The sequence below is a fragment of the Oxyura jamaicensis genome, chromosome 6, assembly GCF_011077185.1.
Source record: "Oxyura jamaicensis isolate SHBP4307 breed ruddy duck chromosome 6, BPBGC_Ojam_1.0, whole genome shotgun sequence".
Classification (NCBI taxonomy): domain Eukaryota; kingdom Metazoa; phylum Chordata; class Aves; order Anseriformes; family Anatidae; genus Oxyura; species Oxyura jamaicensis.
The window spans coordinates 24,970,249-24,990,343 of record NC_048898.1 but is presented as its reverse complement, the minus strand read 5'-3'; the positions used below and the strand labels follow the sequence as shown (position 1 = coordinate 24,990,343).

General features: G+C 43.0%; 1 protein-coding gene across 2 annotated transcripts in view; it reads left to right on the top strand.

The window, feature by feature from the left end:
• Positions 1 to 252: 252 nt before the first annotated feature.
• SORCS1 (sortilin related VPS10 domain containing receptor 1) overlaps positions 253 to 20,095 on the top strand; it is a 292,547-nt gene continuing 272,704 nt past the window's right edge. The window contains exon 1 of one of the 2 annotated variants that reach the window (XM_035330764.1): positions 253 to 1,422. In XM_035330764.1, coding sequence (XP_035186655.1) covers positions 781 to 1,422 — 642 coding nt within the window. In that variant the 5' untranslated portion in view covers positions 253 to 780. Of the gene's footprint in view, positions 1,423 to 18,151; positions 18,261 to 20,095 lie in introns of those variants that run through there. The other variant, XM_035330765.1, reaches the window with a different exon arrangement.

Sequence of the window (20,095 nt, the reverse complement as noted above, 5' to 3'; positions counted from 1 at the left end):
ATGCATGTACATACTTGTGCATGCATCGCTGCTTCACTTTGCACGTTTGCTTCCAGTCCCCGTGTGGTGATTTTAATACATCAGGGCTTGGGAGAGGGTTTTAGGGCTTTGAGCTAATGGTAATCAGATGTGTGTGTGAGTGTAAAAGTTGGAATAAGTCCTCCTGGAGTGCGTGTGTGTGCTGTGCGTGTCAGAGAGAGGCAGTGAGCAGCCAATCGCTCACGGAACACACGCGGGGCGTCCCGATGGGGTGGCTGCGGAGGAGGGTGATGCACAAGCGGCCAAGTGAGAGCGAGCAGAGAGAGAGCGAGCGGGAGAGGAGCGAGCTGAGACTTCCACAGAGGCAGCCGGGAGGAATCACCAGCCGGGATTTGCTCCTCTCTCTCTCCCTCTCTCTCTGACTTCAATTCAGCTCCTCCCCCGTGTGGTTGTGGCTTTCCCTTCCATCAAAAGCCTGATCAGCAACGCCAGTCTTGAGGAAAAAAAAAAAAAAAAAAAAAAAAAAAAAAAAGAGAGAGAGAGAAAGAAAAAAAAGAGGAGGAAAAAAAAAAGAGAGAGAGAGAAAGAAAGAAAAAAGTGCAAAAGAAGACAAAGAAAACAAGGAGAAAAAATCTGGGAAAAAAAAAAAGCAGTCTCCCCCCTGGCTGCACCAAACACAGCAGAGTCTGAAACTTTATGGAGTTCTTGCTGTGTTTACCCCGCGGTGGGTAAATCGGCAGCACCCTGCTCACTCGCTCCTTCCTGCTCTTTCTCCCTCGCACTCATCAGCAGTCAGCAGCGATGGAAAAAGTTGCTGGCTGGTACCCAGCCTGGCACGTTGCTCTCCTTTACTGGACATGGCTTTTCCTCTTCACTTTCGGCTTTACCGGTGCAGAAATAACTTGCAGATCCTGCCATTCCCAGGTGAAGCCGCAGCATCAACATCCGCAGCAAGGATTACTAATGCATTTGAGGACCGACAGAGGAGAAAAGGACCAGAGGAGGTTCCCGGGGGAGAAGAAAGGTGAGAGAGGGCAAGGGGCAGGGATGGATGCGGAGGATGCCGGGCTGCAAGCGCCCCTCGACCCTGCTCTCTTGGGAGCCAACATCAGCGGCTGGGAGACCCGGACCTTGACGAGGGAGCCCGACAAAGTGGCCAGGGAGAGCCGGCCCGGAGAGGCGGCGGCTCCTGCGGGGGACCATCGCCGCCGGGGCCAGGGGTCCTCCCCGGTGGGCTCTCGGCGGGGCTCGGGCCGGCGGCGGCGGGGCCGCAGCCCCCGGGGCACCGCGGGGCCAGGCGGAGCCGCGGGGAGGGAGCCGGGGGGCTCCGGCGCCGCCCGCTTCGGGCTGGAGGAGCTGCGGCTGGGCAGCACCACGTTCGCCCTCACCGGCGACTCGGCGCACAACCAAGCCATGGTGCACTGGTCCGGCCACAACAGCAGCGTGAGTACCGGCTCGGCGGGGCTGGGGGCGGCGGGGTTGGGTTTTGATTTGTTTCCCACCCCTATGCCTTTTTTTTTTGTTTTCTTCTCCCCCCCCCCCCCCCCTTCTTTTTTTTCCGGGTTGGGTGGGATGGGGGAGGTGGGGGCTGCTGAGTTTTAATTCTTCTTTAGGGGGGATTTTGCTCCGTTCCCGGGCGCCACGGATTGGCTTCGCTTAGCAGTGTGCAGTGGGGCAGAAGTGCCTCAAAAGGACCATTCTTCTGGAGCAAAAAACTTTCCGCCGCCCACCCGCTGAGCACAGCCCCCTCCAACCCCCTTCTCCATCACCCCGGAGGCAGAGAGGGATAAACTACTACTACCACCCACAGCGGGGAGGGGAAAGGCCAGTCTTGGGGGGACCCATTCCTCACACCCTGCCTGCACCCCAGGGTAACCCCTGCTGGGAGCTAGGGAGGCTCAGATGGGAGAAGGAAGAGGGCCTGGGAAAGCCCCTCTGCTGCTGCTCTCCTTCCTCTTGTCCCTTGGGCCCACATCAGCCCAGGGCTTGGCCCCATGCCGTGCTGGTGGTGAGATGTTGGCTGGCTTCAGGACTTCATCTCCGAGGTGCCTCCATGCAGGGATCAAAAATGTTTTTTCACCCCTTGTCACCAAGGTGTTAAAATGAGGCAGTTCTTGTCTCCTCCCTGTGACCCAGACCTTTCTCATGAGTAGTGACAGAACGGCTCTGACATGAGCCAAGCAGAATGAAATCAGCCACAGGAATAGGTGACAGGCTTCCAGGCTGGAGCAATAGTCGTGGCATCAGTTACCAAGTTAACTTGAGCCCAGTGGCCCTCCAGCCTGTGCTGTGGAGGTAACCTGGATCCATTGGGCTGGGGCCGGGGTTAAGTGGAGCGAGTTGCCTGGCTTGCTTTCTGTCTGCCCTTAATTCTGCTCCTGGGCTAGCAGAAGTTGAGGAATCTGGCTGCCTGAGTGCTCCAACTTCTGTCACTGCTTCTTGAAGTCAACAAGCAGAATGCTAATAAGAGGGACAGGGATGCTGGCATGACTTGGTGTTGGCCCACACAGCTTCCTGGGAGAAAGGGGGACTTGGGCTCCTCTCCTCCAGGGTGTCTGCAGCTGTAATGCCAGAAGATTTCTGGCTGCCTGGCACAAACCCTTTGCCTGCCTTTCAGCTTTTAGTATTGGGAGCCTAGTAACATTTAGAAATAAGTCTGATCATTATGAATTCTTGTTGGTATAGATTGTATTAAGGCATAACACAATCACCCCATTTAGAATTTAACATGGATGTCATAAGCACCTCACTGTGGGGTTCAGACCTAGTTAATTGAGATGTGGTTTTATGGGCTCATCAGGAGCTTTTTAATCAGTTAATTGACAGAGGAATACTTGTTATCTCTATTTTGAAGGACTTTCCCCTTTCTTCCCAGCTCAGCTAGTCTCTCTCTTACATAGTCGTGGTAACAGAAATTGCCTTGTAGGAACTCTGGTCTTTTCATACAGATTGAATTGAGGCTGACACTGGTTTAAAGAGACCCATTTGCTAAGAAAAAGCTTCTGATATAAAAACTCACACAGAAAGCATCAATTTTCCTGCTCTTTTAATACAAGGATGTTTCATACCTACATTTATCAAGACATTATTATTATTTGTGCTTTTTATTATACATGTGCCTAGGCATATATATAAGTATGTATGTTTCTGCCCTCTGTAGTAGTATGGACTATTAATGCTAAGGATGGATTTGCTTACTGAGTGTGTTGGTGTAGAAATGTTTCCAGGGAGCTGTGGAAAATGTGCTGCTGCTGTCCTGCCCAAAGAGCCCTGGGTGGTGTTGTGTTTGGGGAGGTCACGCTCCCACCTTGCTGCTGGTCACTCTGGCAGTGCTGTGCTAGCTTCCGCTGTGGCTGCACCCCCCTCACAACACTTAATGAAGCTGGGCCCAGCAGGAGCTGGATGAGCGACAGGCTTACCCAGGCTCAGCTGAAGCAACAGTGTTAGCTCAGTGGGTATTCAACGTGGCGCTGACCCAGGGTGTCTGCAGAGAGTTTTGGGGCACTCAGCTGTGAAGGAGCTGGGAGCGGGAGGTGGGTGAGGATGAAAGGTTTCCTTTTGTGTGCAATGTGAGTATTCCTGCCTGCACGGGGGTGGCAGAGGATCCCGTGGTAGTGTTTGCAAGGGATGCTGTGTAACCCCAGTGCCCTGGCCGCACTCCAGCAGCAGTAGCTGCCAGCTTCCTGCCTGTGTTTCCCCACCATGGCAGGTGGATGCAGCACACCTCATTTTCATTTTAATGGGCTCTGCGTGTGCTGCTGTTAAACAGCTTTTGCCTTTCACCCAGGCATAGGGGCACTATGGAGATGATCATAGTTTGCAGCATCTGTGTGAGTAACAGAAAAGCCAAAACAAAAGACAAAAACATCTGAGCTCCCTTTAGATGAAAAAAGCTTGAAAATTAAAGCACTGTCACCACTAAGCCACTTTTTTTTTTTTTTTTCTTTTAATTATTATTATTTTATATTTTTAGTTTGAATATACCTGATTCTGCCAACCTCAGTCTGGTTCCCTGTATCCTTTTTTTTTTTTTTTGGTATTGTTTTGGATACAATTGCAGTGCTTCTGATGGAGGGGAAAGGACCCCTAAAAGGATCCCTGACTGCTGTAAGAGATTGCATTTGCCACTTCTCTGGGGCCAGGCTGTGGTGTACCATCTCACCAATGGCATCCTGCTCTGAGGCTGGGCTTGCTATATGCTTGGCCACAGGTGCAGCAAAGGAAATAAGTAGTGGTCTGAGGCATCCACACATAAGTCCACTGACATAAATAGTCTTACCCCAGCAATCCTTTGGGGCCCATCAGCGACTGTAGGTACACCCCAGACAGCTCACCCTCCAGCACAATATCCATACTATACCTGACAGCAGTTCTTGGACCAGCATGCAGCTTTGTGGGGAGAGTGCTATGGCCTAGCCGTAGCCATACAGTGGAGACCCCAGGCCTTTGACAGTGCCTAGCTCACACCTGTAGGGACACACTTCACATGTGCCCTGCACCCTCCTGTCTGTCTTGGCTCATTTACCAGCACTGTCAGTATGTGCTCTCCAGAAGACAGCACAGGTGTAGGGAAACTGGATTGTCAGAAGACTGATGAGGATGAAGCCGGGAATGTATCCAGTGTTGTAGGAAAATGCAAATGGTGCTCAGGCTTTTTCTGACTCCAGTGGAGGTGAGTGAGGCCACACAGGCCAGCAGCTGGCATTGTCTGGCATCTCCACAGACCTGAGCTCTTTCAGCCTGCAGAACAGGATAGAGCGGCTGCAGATAAATTGGGTGCTGGAAATGGTCTTTGGCTTGTACTAAGTCCCAGGCTGTCTGGGAATGATCCAGGAGTGTGTTAACTGGCCCATGCTAGTACCCTTGCTTAATTTACTTACATCCTAAGAGTCTTTCTACTAGCCTCCATAAAAACTGGAGTATTAGACACTATCAAATAAAACCTTCCTCAAACATCAGCTACAAGACACACAAGTGAGATCTCCCAGATACTTGCACCTCTGAGGAATTTCATCATCACTGTGGAAGCTGGCAGGTTTCCTAGCTTGCAGAGATATCAAGCATGCTTCCTGATCTGGTATATCCAAACACTGTAGATTTGAATTCCCCATAGCCCCCTTAATGCTGTGCTACAGAGTAGGAGAAAACAGCTAGCAGAAATTTCTGTGTGGAGCTGAAAGAGATTTGGTTTTAACAGAGAAGCAACTCTCAAGGAAACATCCATTATGATCTTTTGGGATAGAGATGCTTCTCAGAGCTTCCAAGAAACCAAGACTGCTTTTGTCCTACGCTAGCTCAGAGTGAGATTAGTGCCTTACTTATTCATTTGAAAGGTACCCCAGAGAAAGAGCAAAAAAATGGAGGTCATAAAGTAAGAGAATACAAGGAGGAGCCTTGATGCTACAGCTTGTGCTATAATGTGGTACCATGAAGGAAAGCAGCATCAGTTTCTCATTCCCTTTACAAGGCTGTTGTCTTGCTCTGGAGAGAATTTGCTCTCCAGGGCTGGCCATTGGTTTAGATCTCAAAGTGTTTGGCAAAGAATTTGAGAATGTGTCCTGCTGCATGCCTGGGATTTGTCTTTTGCATAGTTACCCAGCACTTACCTTCTGTAGCCTTGGATATCTTTAAGCAGTAGTTTCAAACTTATGTGTTTTACATTGCTGGAAAGGTAGAGTTGAGCTGCTCTTAGGGCTTCCATAGCAGAAGATCCTCACCAGGCTGTTGGAGATGGGGTATGGACCAGATGCAAAGTAACCTGACAAGGCAATTTTTGTATCCTTCCATAACAGGAAATCAATATGACTGATGGGTCCAGTGCAGCACGAAGCCTGCAAGGTCATCGTTGCTGTTGTCATGTAGAAACACTAGAAAGCAGGGGAAGAGTTAAGTCTCCTATGTGAAAGCTTTTAGACAAGACAAGACTCTACATTAGGTATTGTTTGTAAAGTTTTACTTGACGTTATTGTATGGACAAACTGATCATAGGTATTACAGAATAATAATGCACCTATATATTTCCAATGCACTATATTTCTTCCCAGGCAAAGTCATTGTGAATAACCTGAAGTTGTTTTAATTTGAAGCATTCAAACCTATTTTATCCATTAAGGAAAGGTACAGGGCTGTAGTGGATATTGCATCCTACAGCCCTAAACTGATCAAACTGTGTCATATAAACAGTTGGGTTCCCTTCCCTCCTATTGCTTTCCTCCTTTCTGGATAGCTATTCCAATTCTAATTCTTCTCGTTGTTGGAAACTTCCCTCTGGTTTCTATTCTAATATTGCCATTGGGCATTTTAGATTTTTTTTTATTATTATTATTATTTGTCTTTGTGCTTTTTAATTAAAGTTATTTTCCCTTCCTGGCACTTACGCCCCCTGGAATTATTTTACAGGCAGTGCTTGTATTCCTTTTCAGCCTCTGGTTTGCTAAATCAAGCAAGAACTGCTCTTTCTTTATCTGCTTGTAAGACAGATTGTGGAAAATGAACTGTGAATTTCTAGGAGTCAGGTTCCCCAGAGCTTGAATTTGAATCAGATTTTTGCTTTTGATGAACAGAATTCTATGTGGATGATAATGAATGTATTCACTTTTACTAGTGAGAAAGAAAAGGACAGTAAAGGCACGGCAAAATTATCTGTGAGTGCCAGCGTTCCTCTGCTCTGACCAGAATGTGGAATCGATCAAAATGTCACTTCTCACTCTGAGACTTCTTTGCTCAGCTGCTGTGCTCGTGCATCTGGCTGTAGTTAGTGCTCTCTGTCCTTCCCTTGCTGGCAGAGCTGTAGCTCCAATGTGAAATTACCAGAGATAGATGAAGAACCTGCCAACGTTGTCCTGCCAGTGACCAGCATTATGTTGTATAACACCACAATAGCCCATTACTCCCTCCTACCCATACTGATTGCATTATTATAAAGGAGGAGTTTTAAGGAAATTAATATGAATGTGGAGCCCAGATCCAGCTGAGTGGTGAAGCCCATGGTGAGGAATGACCCTGTTGTCAGCCGCTTTGCATTTAGATTGGTTCCTAAGGTGTGGGAAAGAGGTCCCCCCCAAAAAGATTCATCTAAGTAGGATGCCTGCATTAAAATGCTTCAGTGAAATATAACATTTATTTCTTATATATTACAACAATATATAATAGTATTAGCAGTATAATGCACCAGATGCTGAGAGGCTTTCAGACTAATCTCTTGCTGGAGCTAATGAGACTATATTTAGGAAGAGATGAGTAAAAGTGAGGAAACAAACATTAGGATTTAAAGTGGAACGAATCAGGTCAAAATAAAGTATTATTAAAAGTCCCATGTTTCAAATTTTGCTTCTGTATCGATCGTAAAATAATTTATATCAATTCTAAATATGAAGCCTCCTTTAAAAAGAAAACACAAACCTTCAGTAAGAGGAAGCTCCAGAAAATTTCACTGTAACTTAAAATTAGGTTTTTATATATATATATTTTTTTTCAGCCATTTTTTTTTTTTCTTTTAAATTGGGGAAAAATAAACCAGTAGCCAAAGTATTTCTTTCTTCTGTGTTTCAATCCATCTCTAGGTATATTTCTTGACTGTATAAAACATAGGTTTTTCATATACAGAAAATGAAATAAAGTACGTGGGAAATGGTTATTAAGAATAGCCATGCATTGAGAGAAAGCAGTGGGTGAAAGAGAATTTGTGAGAACTAGAAGAAAAGCTTGTCGTTGTCTGAATCTGGTCTCTGTAAAAGTGTTTGAGTGATGGTGAGGAGTTTCCACCCAGACTGACAAGTGGGATATGCAAATCCCATCATGAGGGAAGATTAAGGAGAATAATGGAAGAGCTCTGACAGTTGCAGCTGGCATTCATGCAATATCAAGAGGCTATAAACTGTATAAAGCAATGAGGTTATAGTTTTCAATCTTCCTAATAATGTACTTTATAATAGAAAAGGGGTTTCTTCCTTTCCTCCTATCTTTGAATAAGTATTTTTTCTATTTCTCTGAGCTGGCAATCATGATAAGATCTAACCAGTGGGAGAAGTAAGGAAGCCAGAAGTCATCAGCTCATTCTGGGGAGTTAGGGACCCTGCTGACCCATTCTGCTGTAATGCACCTTTACATATGAAAGGCTACATTGGCCTTGGACAGTCTTGCATCCAGTAAGTAGGAAGTTTCTTAATATGCCAGACTGAACACAACTGTCATGTGCAGAGCTCCAGTGAGGTAAGTGAAATGGCCCCATCAAATACGTCTCCCTCTGGAAAATGTTGCTGTATCTTGGACTGAACATTTCACAGGTTCATACTAATTTCCTATTTTATTTTATTTTTTTCTCCAAAGCTTCTAAGAAAGAGCAAAAATATTGAAAATCAAAATATAGCATTTTTTTTATTGTCTTGTTTTGAGGAAGCATTTTAAAATATGGATTTCCATTTTTTATTCTATGTTTAAAAAAGATCTGGTGACACAAAAAATCTTGATTGTGTCCCACATACAGGCATTTAGTGACATTTGTGATGATCTGGCCTCTAGCTGCTGCTACACAGAGCAAGGGTGTCCTGTTAATCCTGCATCCTACCTGATCCCCAGGTTGTAGAACATCACAAATTACAATATTTTCCTGTATTTGAACAATTGATATTATCCTAAAACATGTTTGTGCTGGGTGCTGTTCATCCAGACTAAGGCTACATTCAAGTTTTCATTTCAAAGGAGGAGAAAAAAAAAAAAAAAAAAAAAAAAGACTGACACAAGTCACTTCTTTTCTCTCAGTTTTTTTCATATCTGGCCAGCGAACCAAAAAATCAATGACTCCCACAGCTCTATTTGACATTTCTATGTTAAATTAAAATGTGCCTTGATTCCAATTCAAATGGCAGCATTGGGTGATAGACTAATTATTTTGGAATTTTAAATGTGTGTTAAAGTTGATGCAGTAAAATGATTTTTGTGCCATTTGCATTTTTTGGCTGTCCATCTTAAATCAAACAACAGTTAACATGAGAGCCCTTAATCTCTAATTCTCGGTGCTGGTAACACAATAACACTTGTACTTGGTATCGCACTTTCTCTCCTTGGGGAACATAAAAGGAAAGTACTTTGAGAAGGAACAAGATATTTTAGGATATGTCCTAAAACACGATTCTTTTAGAGGCTCTCCAAGAACTTAATTTAGCCTCACATCATGTCCCTAAATAAAGGATTGATGTTTTGCCATGATAACACAACAGGACTCAAAGCTGCCTCTGAACTTTTCTCTTTCATATTACCATGCCAGGGACTTGCCAAGGGCAGGCTGGGCTGAGGGGCTGAGATGGGATGAGCAGGGAGGAGCTGGATGAGGAAAGATGTAGAGATTTAGGTGGGTAGTGGAGAGGAGGTGGGAAATTAGACCTATTTCTGTTGCTATGGAGGGATGTCAGTGCCAAGGTTCAGCTGTGGCCAAAACCCCCCTCTGTGAGCAGCTTGTACTGGGGCAGGGTCTCCTGTGCAGTGGTGAGGGGCAGAAACACTTCTGCAGGGACAGGAAGGTGAAGGCGGTCACAGATTGTGTGAATTTTATTTTCATTGAAGGAAAACTCAGAGTGAGCCCAAATGGGACACCTCAGGCAAGCAATGGGATGGCAGGACTGACCCACGCTGTGCTGCTGGGCAGTGTGGTGAGGATCCTCAGGGCAGGGTGAGGAGAATGCAAAGAGCACATAAAAGAGTAAAGTACAGAATAACAGCAAACCCCACCTACCTTCATACCCAGAGATGAAGTCATGATAATGACTACTTATTTATTTATTTATTTTACCACATGATATTCCTTCCTAATGCAGAAGCAGAAAAGCAAGACAGATATTCTTGGACCACCTGAGCTGGCAGAAATGCCAAAGTCATAAAGATGTGGCTGGAGCTTGGAAAGGGCAACTGAAATGCATTTATCAAAGTGGTTTGCAGACTACCACCAGGAGTAATAGTTCAGTGCCCTGCATATCACTCCTTAGCAGCCCTCATAACCTAAGAGCCCATCTGTGGAGTCTTTCATGTTTTGTGGAGATATATTAAATCAAGAGATGAAGGAAGAGATGGAAGGCGATGATTTGCAGTTGTCATTTCAAGGCAAGCATTTTCCCAAGACATGAAAAGGCTGAGGATTTTGGGTGGAAAGTGATCAGCAACACACGAGAAGCTCTTGATCTTTTATAGCATTGGGTCTCAACTCAGTGCCAGTGCTCACATCCTATTTGTATTGTCACTTTAGTTGGTGATTATTGAAAGACAACAGTGCCATGAGCTGTTGCAGATCTTTCACAGGCAGCCCTTCAGTAGGAAGTGAAAAGCTGTTTTAGAAAATCTTGGATTATTTAGATAATGTTTCTCTTCCTCCCGTCTTCTCATTTTCCTCACTACATTCAAGGTTGAGAAAACAATTTGAGATAAATATTTTATATAACAAATAACAAATCTCTTCATAAATTGTCCCTGCTCAAAGTGTGCGTGTGAAGTATTAAAGATCCCGATTTAAAAAGCAGCTTGAAATTCCATGACAATGTTGGGCTGGACCCCATTTAATCATTTGGAATAGTCTTTGCATTGAATATTTTTATTTCACATCTAAGGTGTATTTTCGGTATCTGAAAGAGGTCATATGGTCCCTTTCTGTTTGTGTGACTGGGTCAGTATAAACTGTTAGGACAGCTCCAATATTTCCTGCCCTGGCCAAGAATGTTGCCTATACCTCTTACTGAATGGTTTCTGAAAAAATCTGCTGCATCTTCAAATGAATATTCAGGGACTTTATTTTTGAAGAACTTACCAATGCATAAGTGTAAATATTTTTTCTGGAGTAAAAATCATACTTATTATGAAACTCAAGCTTTATACGCGAGAGAATATGAACTGAAAATTTAATTTGCTTTCTGTTGAATTTTAGCTCATGTTTCCAAGAAAAAATGTTAGTTTCTGTAGACAAAAAAAAAAAAAAACAAAAAAACAAAAAACTTAAAATTAATAATTATTGGAAACAAAATCAAACTATGGAAATGATTATCTGCAAATCAAAGTTAGGGCTTACTTTGATTACAGGAAGCGATAGATTTTTTTATTGGAGAGGCTAAACAGTTTAAAAAAATTACATCAGCAAAACAGCAGATGCATTAACCTTCACACCAGAAAACATAGGTCTGTGGTGAAATATCATTAGTTAGAGGAGTTTGGGGGATAATTATTCCCTGAGCTGTGTTTTTTTCTGGATAAGGATCACACCATGGGAAGGGACTGCACTACACCTCCTCCACTTCATGTGTTTCTACATCTCCCTAGATACATTAAGGGGGATGGAGGCTGGGCTAGAGCTGTGAAGAATATAGATCTGTGTTTAGCTTGGATCCAGTGACTTAGCATCTCTACAGAAGAGCCACTGAAATTTAGTAATAATTACCTAGGCTACTGTATCCCAAAGAAGGTTTGATGCAGATCTGCAGCCTTTGTGCTGGTACATCTGGTTCTCCTTTTGTCTTCATTTAAACGACAAAGGACTGTTTAATTGTACAGCTCCTGAAAAACAAAAACAACATGAAACAAAACTAACCAAAGCATTCTCCAGCTCATCTTTTGGATGGAAAACTCCCACGTTCAGTGTGGCCTTCCATTTTATTGTCAGTTTTTAAACATTGACATATACATATATATATATTTCAAAAACCTTGAAAAACTCCTAATCCTTTCCCAAATAACTTATTTTAAAGTCATTCAATGCAATAAACATGGTTGATTCCAGCAGTCTCTAACCACAGTCTGTGCCCTTGGCTTTGAGCACGGTGGGGCCCTGCTATCCCACCTGCAATGGAGGGAGCTGGGCCTCAGACACGAGTGGGAGCTGGAGCAGGGAGCCCAGCTCTGCATTCATGTGCTGTGGGTTGGGGTCCTGCCATCTCTTCCTCCTCCACCAAAACTCTGGGTTCTGAAATCACTGAAATCCCTGTTATCTTCATCACGCTGCAGGCTGGGATCTGTCAGATAGACTCAGCAGCTCCCAAATCTCCCTCCCATGGGAACGGGAGTTCTTCCTCCCTGCAAAACCCACTGTGCTTTATCCTCCTCCTCCTCCTCTCCAGCCACCCACAGCCCTGCCTGTTGATGCTGTTGCCTGGAGACCTGCCTGTGATGGACAGCTCGGAGGGAAGCAATGATTAAACAACCTGAACTGCCATCTGAAAGCAGCGATCGTTATTGTAATGTGACAAGTGGTGACAGTTGAGGCAGCAACACATTCAGAGTGAGATTCCTTATAAAAAAATAAATAAATAAACACACAAGGAAAGTGCTGCTCACACCTGTGTGTAGGCGTGCGAGTTCTGATGCTTTCTCTTGATGCAGAAGGACAAGGGAAGGCACGTGCTTCTTTTTTTAATGAAAAATGAACATAACCCTAATAATTTTCATGATGAACAGTCCAGCTCACAAGCCAACGCAGCTTGCATTGACATTGTCAAACATCTGGTGGGCCAAGGCAGCAATTAAATGGGGATGCTGCAGCTGCAAGTGTTAACAAGGGGTGGCTCTACACAGCATCATTGTCCTCTGAGCTGCAGAGAGGCCATCAGCCCCTTGCTGACTGCCAGCAGGAATATCCTGTGTAGAGAGAGCAATGACTTGAAGCTTGGGCATGAAGCTGGTGGTGCTGCTACATCCACCTGATGTGTCTCCTCCTGCCTTCCTGTCAGATGAGGCCAGTGTAGGTTCAAGGGTGAGCTCAGCATGGATAGGAAATGGATGTGGCTGTATCACCACAGAGGATAGTTCAGGGGATTGTGCATCACATCTTCCATCATCAGGTGGGACGCTCCCACCTTGTTGGCCTTCTTTCAGATGCAGGTGACATTACATGTTAAGAGCCTTAGTTTTGTTTCAGCTTCAGAGAAAATCTGAAATTTCATCTAGTTTTACTTGTCTCACATTCTATACAATCTTCTCTGTAGGTGCTGCTTGTGATTAAGTAGCTGCACTTTACAGCCTATTAGTGAAGGATTCTCAGGTTGGCATCTCTATTTTTTTCTCTTTGATTTGTATAATCTTCCAGCACTTTCTGAGAGAGATGAATGAAAAGTGTTAATTAAAGTGTATTGTCATGGCTGGTGAACAGGGACTGGGCCATCTAGGTTTGCCTAGAGGACCACAGTTTAACATTCAAATGCCACAACTTTTTGGAGAAATGCAATCTGAAAGAATTCTTGCAGAGAAAACTTGAAAACATGACCAGATATCCTGGTAAACTAGTACACTAAGAAGAAAACATTCACTGCTAGTTAGGAAACCTTAAGAAGGACTTGATCTTGGAAGATGAAAACTACTTTTGTGGGGAGGAGTGGGGTGCTGTCCTTGAAACAAGCTGGTTCTGCAAACAGTGGCTAGGAGCTCTCTGGATTTAGTCATTTAAGTTTCCTTAATATCCAGGTCCCTGCAGTCTCTTCATTTTTACCCTTTTAGGGAAATGTTCCTAGAAAGAATATTGTTTCCTTCTTTCCCCAGCCCCCTTTGACTTTGCTCCTTCTAATGCAGCACAGCATTAGCTGGAATTGCCTTGAACTGGGATTGCAATAAACTACTGAAATAGCTAAGGAGCTGATGGAAAAAAACACATCTGAGATGTGGCAAAATTCAGCATCCCCACGCTACAGTGATGTGAGCCAATTTTGCAACCCTTCCTTTTTATTTATTTATTTATTTTTAAAAGAAAAATCATTTCTCTCTTTTTTTTCTTGTTTTTAAGTGTAACAGGGGCTAGAGGACTTACCTGTTGTCACTGTTCAGGAGTCAGTGTAATGCTAATGCTTGCCTTCCTGACTTTCCTGTGCATACATTATGTAGGTACTCACAAGATTCAGTGGAGCAAATAACATATTAATGCTGATGGTGTGTCTGATTTGTGAATAAATTTGGAGAGAGAATATGAATGTTCCCAATGCTCCCCACTTGCTTCTCAGTCACCCCTTAATTTTATTCCAAATTAGAACTGATATCATTTCTTCTGTTCTGTCCTCCTTGGGCACTGGTACCTTTCAGCTCTTCTCAGGGAAATGGCACTGTATTGACAAGATCATTACATCTGTATTTTCGCCACAAAGAACAGCAGTGGGGGCAAGGTACAGCTTCAGTGCAGGTAAACACTGACATTCTCTAAAAGCAGAATTATTTAAAGACATTCTGATGTTTCTTTGAACTTTTAAAGTGATGTTAAGTGTAGTAAGTATTTCTAGGAAATATTTGTGCTCTGGATTATCTGCCTGTGCTTTGATGGTTGTTCATGTCCCTTAAAAATTGCTGTCAATGCCTGCGTTTAGTACAGCAGCACCAATTTTCTTCAATGCTATTCAAATTCTTAAGGTAGATCTATAAGTAAGGCATCTGCTTGATAGCTTTAAAGGGAAATAAGAAAACAAAACTCAAACTACTTTACAGAGATCCTTCCAAAGAGAGCTAGGAAATCACCTGTACTCCTGTCAGGCTGAAAGAGAATGAAACATGCACACATGAACACAAAAAGAAAATAATTTCATCTGCTGCTCTATCCTTTCCATATCTCCATTACATCTGGCACCATCTCAAGACAAAACAGCTAAGAAGGAATGCTAAGTCTGTGTCTGTGCTCCTTTTCTGCTCATGTATATCACATTCACTCAGATAAAGCCAATAGTTGTTCTGTGGCAAACAGAAGGAGAATCCATCTCTACTCCTTTCTAAAGCTGAGCTATTGAAATACCCAACTGAAAGAGTCCTTTCTGATAATTCTTGTGTTTGACAAGGTGGAATTTGGTAAGAAACAAACCTTTATGATCAAGTAGAGGAGAGAGATACCTTGAGAAATCTTATGAGGAGCAGAGAATATAGTACAAAAGAAACAGCATCTCATTATGAAATGTTACTTGGGAAACCTGTATTTAGCCCTCCATAGAGAGAGCTTTTTGTTTAAATAAGAACATACTATACCATTCAACATATGGTGATCTTTGCTGGAGAGAGTTCAGAAGAAAGGAAATATATCTATAATTTAGTGGTCCTTCTTAAATATTTAGAATTGTATGGTTGACATCTGAACTTGGATGATATAATATAAATAAAATTTTAACCCCTTAGTAAATTTCTCTTTCTAATAAGATACTCAGATTGTCCGTAAATACAAATCACATTATGCAGTAACAGTGCTAGAAGATACTTCATGGTAGAAATACCTGATATAATGAAGTATGAGAAATGAATGCGGTAATATCAGTCCTTCATAATAAGGATAAAAGAAGATAGGCTGTTGACATACACTATTAAACATTCACTTTCTGTCTTGAGTTTTCAAAGGACAGATGATGTCAGTAAAGTGAAAACACCACTGAAACACATAGAGTGTTAAACAGGAGTACTAGAGCCACTTAGGGAAAGAATGTCAACAGAAGCAAAAGAAAATATAGAAAATAGACAATATAGTTAAAATCAGACAATTTCTTGGAGGTATGTCATTTTCAGTGACATTTGGAACACTAAAACATCAACCAAAATTGTCTGCATTATGACAGTGTCAGAAACTGTAGTGAGAAACATTCCCAGTTGACTTGCGCGTTGGCACTAAGATTATGACAAAATATCAATGCTATGTCACGGACATATCTTTTATACTGAATCTGTAAGAATGCACGAAGTGTATAGGACACTATGTGATACTTAAACTCATTCCCTGGAGGTGTAGAAGTTCATTTCTCCTCTTTATTCTTTTACCTTTCCTTCCTGGAATGCACCCTACTGAACAACGTGCATTGTGTCTCCCCACTGGAGAAATTTTCTTTCCAGCTGTCTTCTTTTTTTGTGTGTCTCCTTAGTTGCATGGTGGATGTCACTAGAGGATTTTTTCTGATGGTAACATGTTCTTTGGGCAGTGAGGCTACTGCATTGGGCTAAATAGGCAGGCGGTAACAAAGGCAATACAACCTTTTCCTTTCTGTGACAGTACCTGTGGGGAATGTTCTGTTGTTTTCAAAAGGAAATGATTTGGTGCTATTGATTATTGGCTGAAAAATGCTTATTGCTACTCATTTTCATGGGAAATTTAATTGTCTTCTTGCTTGGGACAGAAACCAAACACCATCCTATCCAAATCCCTCACAGAACAGAAAATCATAGAATCATAGAATGGCTTGGGTTGGAAGGGACCTTAAAAGTCATCTAACTCCAACACCTCTGCCATAGGCAGCAATGCCACCCACTAACTAGATCAGGTTGGCGAAAGACCCATCCAACCTGGCCTTGAACACCTTCAGGGATGGGCCATCCACAGCTTCTTTTTTCAACCTTTTCCAGTGCCTCACTACCCTTACAGTGAAGAATTTTCTCATAATGTCTAATATAAATCTATCTTCTTTTAGTTTAAGGCCTTTCCCCTTGTCTTAACATTATCTACATGAGTAAAGAGCCCTTCTCCATCCTTCTTATAAGACCCCTTTGAGTACTGAAAGGCCACAGTGAGGTTTCCCTGGATCCTTCTCTTCTCCAGGCTGAACATCCCCAGCTCTCTCAGCCTTTCTTTGTAGATGTGCTCCAGCCCTCTGTTCATCTTCATAGCCCTCCTCTGAATCTGTTCTAACAAACTCACATCTTGTTGTGCTGGAGACCCCAAACCTGGATGCAGCATTCCAGGTGGGGCCTTACAAAGGCAGAGGGGGACAATCCCCTCCCTCCACCTGCTGGTCACCCCTCTTTTGAGGCAGCCCAGGACGCAGTTGGTCTTCTGGGCCGCAAGCTTGCACTGCTGGCACATGTTGAGCCTTTCACCCATCAGAACCCCCAAGACTCTGTCAGCAAGGCTGCTCTCAATGAGCTCTTCTCCCAGTCTGTTCTCCTGTCTGGGATTGCCCCAACCTAGGTGCAGCACATTGTACTTATTAAAAACAAACAAACAAGCAAACAAACAAACAAAAACAATCCCCAGCTACAAAGGCTGATGCTTTGTCCATTAGCCTACTGACAAAAAGTTGGATGCTGACACATTCAGACAGAGAATGTAGCTTGAAAGGTGTTTTTTAGAAGAATTACAACATTTTTCACTTCCTGTAAAATGATCCTCATTGGCCGCTATACTGTTAGAGGGAAGGTAACTTGAATATCATTGCTTTATTTTCCTAAAACAGACTCAAGTCTACTAAGGATGGAAAGTCAAAAACGTGGCAGCTCAGTGCAGCTTAACTAGCTGAAAACTCAGGGGCAGAATAGATTGCAAGGGAAACGTCTGAAAATTCAAAGAGATATTTTTCACTCTGCTGACCCCTTTCACTGCTGAGCAGATCGGTACCTGAGATCCTAAGGAATGTGGTTTACACCCAAGCAGGAGCCCTGCTAAAGGTGTTAATAATTGACATTGTTTTTCCATGCAGAACAAAGAGGTGTCATCTCCCTGATAACTACCGTCCTGTAGGATAATCCTTTTACAGCGCTGAAATGCTGTAAAGACAAATACCTGATTCTTGGCTCAAAGAACTGACAGTGTCACAGTTAGCCATGATCTGGGAGGCAGCTCTAGCCACTCCACTGCAGACATGGTTATAAGGAATGCTCTGGATGGATTTACACAGAAGTCAAATAATGTTATTGCAGTTGTGCAGGAGGTATATGGCAACTGGTTGTTCCTCAAATGTGTGAACAGGCAACAAGAAGCAGTAGGAATACAAGGTTTACAAAAACATTAAGTGATCCTTTGACCCAGACTTGTAAATTATTATTTATTTTTTTGTGTGTGTGTGATTTAGCTAATAATTTTCTAAAATGGAAATAATAAAAAGCAAATACAAACAGGAACAAACACTCAAAGTAATGGGCACTGATGTTGAGGTGTGGTAAGAAGCACCTGAAGTGCAGGAGGCTCAGCTGGCTGCAATTCTCTGCCTTGCCAAGTGGAAGGAATAAGTGGTTTAGGAGAGGAAGGGATAAAAGGAGTCATAGCACAGGGGTGAGAGTTGTGCTTTGTGTGTGTGCATGCATGTGTGTTTATCTAGCTATTATAACTATTTATCTAACTGTTTTAACTATTTTTTTTTCCTGTTACTGTATGAAATTTTAAGTTGTCTAATGAGGAAAAGGCTTTCTACTAATTTAGTAAAGAAATTGATTTGTAGTTGCTGTTAGTAAGTTTTGAAAAAACAAAAAAACAAAAAACAAAACGATTGGAATTGAAGAGCTGAGTGACTAAAACAACTGAGGAAAATGCTATGGTCTGAAGTGTTTTGTACTGGTAAGAAGATGCCAAAGAAGGAATGTATCCTAAACAGGTAGGAAGCCTCTGTTGCTGGGAGCAGTAACTGGAGAATGAGAACTTGGCAAAATCTTGGGTGAGGTCGAGAAGGTGGCATGCAAAGATGTTGCTTGGAAAGCCTGTGGAACTGAGCAGCAAAGTGAAATTGCTGATATGGCAGAAACACCCGGTAGTACTGGGAAGTCAGGGTGGAGGAAAAAAATTCTGAGAACTGTAAGAACAGGAAATGGAAAAGGAAAAGACAATGCAGGGGTTGAGAACTGGGGTAATTTAATTAGAATGATTTTTTTTTTCTATTTTTCTTTTTTTTTTTTTTTTAAGGGGGGATTTAGTTTCAGAATTGTCTGACAAGAGATTTTAAGGGTGAAAGAACCCTTCACTAGTCAAGGTGCTTATATCTTAATTTTCTTCAAAAAGAAGAACCTGAACTCCTGAGAAGGACTGGATTTTCTGTTGGGGATTTTGAACTTAAATGCCATGGAAGCATGGGCTGGTAACAGAGAGAAAAAAAGGAAAATAAACAGGTTTATAATAAAGAAACCTGGTTATGCATTGATGAGTTCCGTGTTGCTTGTGAAACTCAGCCCAATTTGCTGAATTGGAAGGAGATAGATTGTCAGATATTAACATTGACTGACAAAATTAATAGCTGTGAGACATACACAGTTGCTGGAGGGTGGGACATAAATGCAAGAGTTTACCTAGAAGTAGTTTTCTATGCTGCAAGCCCTCCTGCATATGCCGTGCAATTTGTTCTCAGCATCTTGGAATGAAAGTCATCTCTCACTCTGCCACCACCTGTGGAGGTTTGACATGCGCCAGCAAGCAAGTTACCTGATGCATCTGTTTTAACTGTATTTCAGTGCTTAGAGTCCTAACTATAACATGTGAACAAGGCCCTCTTAAGGGGCATAGGTAATTACACACGTTGGTGTGGAGACATTTTGCCAGAAGAGATGTATTTTATTTGCTTTCCTGAATTTGGCAGGGCCTTACTATTTGTAGCAATACAAGTTCTTATAGCTCAGAAGTGAATGAAGTGGGGACTACAAGAGGCTGTAGCCTTGTAACCTTTTATTATTTAGAAGGATGGTATAAACAAAACCAAAGGCCTTTAGTCTCTCCTGTATCTTTGTGGAAAAGCTATTAGGTACAAGGGATTCCCTGCGTTTTTGCCTTTTGAGCATGTGGCCTTAAAAGTGAGCTCTCCTACAGCAGTGATGCAATCACAGTGGAATATTTGCAGCCCGACTTGGACTTGAGACTGATAACCCAGGTACAGGAGGTTGTAATTCATCAGCTGATGAGTAGCAATGTCATAAGCACTCTTGGCTTGAAGCAGACCTGAAGTAACTGCATTTACCTTAACTTGTGCTGAGAGGCATTTAAATATTTTTCAAAGATGCGGAGCACTCATGTGGACAGTTGTCACAGACCAGCTTGTGTGGGAGCTCCTTCAGTGGTCATAGTGTGAGATACTTAATTTAAATGATCAGATTTTCCAGTTGAAGTCTTCACAAGTCTGCCTACAGAAGTTTGTGTTGAGATACTGATTCTTGTGCCTTTTTTTAAAGTTGTTTTTGGCAGCGTGTAACAAAGGGTTGATTTTAAATGTGTTGGTATCTTATAAAAGCAAAAAGAGTCAGCTTCTAGCACCTGATACCCAACAGCATCTCATCTCAAGGGAACTGGAAGTCTCTGGCTTCACCAGAAACTATAATCCTCCTTATCAATTGCTGATTTTCTCTGGTTTATCTGAGAGATGACTTCTTCCATTCCCATTGACTCTTTTTTTTCAGTATCCAGCGGGCCCGGGGGGGGGGGGGGGGGGGGGGGGGGGGGGGGGGGGGG